Raw genomic sequence first — 1745 nt, 5'->3', positions numbered from 1 at the left:
GGCCCGGGGCTTTCACTCCCCGCTCCTGCTCCCAGTATACCTCCCACCCCCTCCCCAGGTCTCCCGCCCTCTGAGGGCGCTGTAGCGAACAGGCCCCGGGGTAGGGCCGGAAGGGGCCCCCCTGCCCTGCCTGAAAAACCCTTTGGGGCAAGAACCGGTAAAGGTGCTGGGCCTGGGCCTCTCCTCCCGGCCAGCTGATGCCGGAGGCGGGCTGGGCTCACCTGGCAAACGAGAAGGCGCTTTGCTCCCTGGGTACTTCTGAAGCAGAAACGCGGTTCCTTCACGGTGTCAGTTTCACTGGACAGATACTTAGAGAAAGGACTGCCGGGAAAAGCCATCCACCCCACTGCTTTCCCCAAGAATTTCAGCTTTTCCTGCAGCTCTCCACGGGGTGCTCTGGAGCAGTGATCAGGCAGCCTCACCAGCGGCTCCGGCCCCAGCAGATGCGGACGCCATTGCTTGGCCGCATTAGCGCGGGCGGGCGGGTTGTCTCCGACTCGATGCCAGGGAGGATTAGCGGGGCCGAGACCGATGAGAACCTTCCACGCTGCCTCAGTCCCTCCTCTCTGCTGTCTAATTCACCTTAATACCCGTCTGCGGGATGTGCAGCTTGCATTTCGCTGCCTGTCCGTCCTTCCCTGGTCGCTGTCTGTCATTAAATCTGCCCTGAGAGGAGAGGGCGCGCTTCCCAGTGAGCCCGGAGAATGTCAGCTGAGTGGATTAGTGGAGGGGGATTAGCCGGCTTCCATTTTGTTCTGGAAGACCAAAGTGGATGCCAGGGGCCTGCGGACTCAGGGTGATTGGTTGGGACCGACACCCCCCTCACGCAAAATTTCATTCCAGGTGAGCACCCTGGCGCGGAGGGAGTCGGGGCTGCAGAGGGACGTGCAGGAGCTGGCGCAGAAAATGGCAGCAATGGAGGAAGACCTGAGCGGGGAGAAGAGCAGGCTCACGGAGGAGCTGAGACTCAAGTCGGAAGAAATAAAGAGCAGCGATGTAAGTGGGCCTCGACGGACTCCCAGCCCCCCGGGGCCCCTGCCGGGGCCGCCGCCTCTCAGGGTCCTCACAGTCAGACTTGGCGTAGCCTGGCCCCGGCCTGTGCCCGGAGGTGGCCCCAGCGTCCTGTCTGGAGGACAAGCGCAGTCACGGCCGGCGTGTGAAGCTGGCACGTTCTCGGGGTGCGGCTGGAGGCCCGGGCTGGCCCTCTCAGGCTCAGGCCTGAGCCTCTCTTGCTGCTGGCACGGTGCAAGATGGCAGCCCCGGGTCACAGTCCGGCAGATGCAGAAAGCCCTGGCTGAAGGCGGGGCCCGTGCGAGGCTTTTCCGCGAGGGCGCCTGGTCCTGCCTGCCGGGCCTCTGCCCGGGCGCGTCCCCCGGGGACGGCCTGTCCCGCCCGCTCACGGGGCGCAGGCAGTGCCGCGTGGCCTCGCGTCTGCCCCGCTGGGGGCTGCCCACGGCTGCGGCTCCGGCCTCGTGGGCTCAGTGTCTGCCCCGTCAGATGGGACGCGCACACACAGAAGTGCAGAAGGTGGGCGTGCTGGGGACACCCCAGTTCAGACGGGGGTGCAGAGGAAAGAGCTTTCCCAGTCTGGAGAGCAGAGGGAAGCCAGGGGCTGCAAGGCCCGTTGGTCAGAGCGGGAGGGGCCTCGGGTTTCTGCAGCCTAAAGGGGTGGAGCGGCTGGGCGACTCCCCCTGCTGCTGCGGAGCCCGAGGCACCCGGGAGGGCGGGAGGCCTGGAGGGGCCGG

The 1745-nt window shown here is 66.1% G+C and overlaps 1 protein-coding gene across 1 annotated transcript in view; it reads left to right on the top strand.

The window, feature by feature from the left end:
* The window catches only part of CENPF (centromere protein F, 350/400kDa), a 27974-nt gene that overhangs the window by 23351 nt on the left and 2878 nt on the right, over positions 1–1745 (top strand). The window contains exons 15-16 of the mRNA XM_012734197.1: positions 844–996; positions 1109–1178. Of these exons, the coding sequence (XP_012589651.1) occupies positions 844–996; positions 1109–1178 (223 nt within the window). The remainder of the gene's footprint in view (positions 1–843; positions 997–1108; positions 1179–1745) is intronic.

Source organism: Condylura cristata, unplaced genomic scaffold (assembly GCF_000260355.1).
Source record: "Condylura cristata isolate star-nosed mole 26May11 unplaced genomic scaffold, ConCri1.0 scaffold00050, whole genome shotgun sequence".
NCBI classification, from domain to species: Eukaryota; Metazoa; Chordata; class Mammalia; order Eulipotyphla; family Talpidae; genus Condylura; species Condylura cristata.
This window is presented reverse-complemented; position numbering and strand designations above follow the sequence as displayed.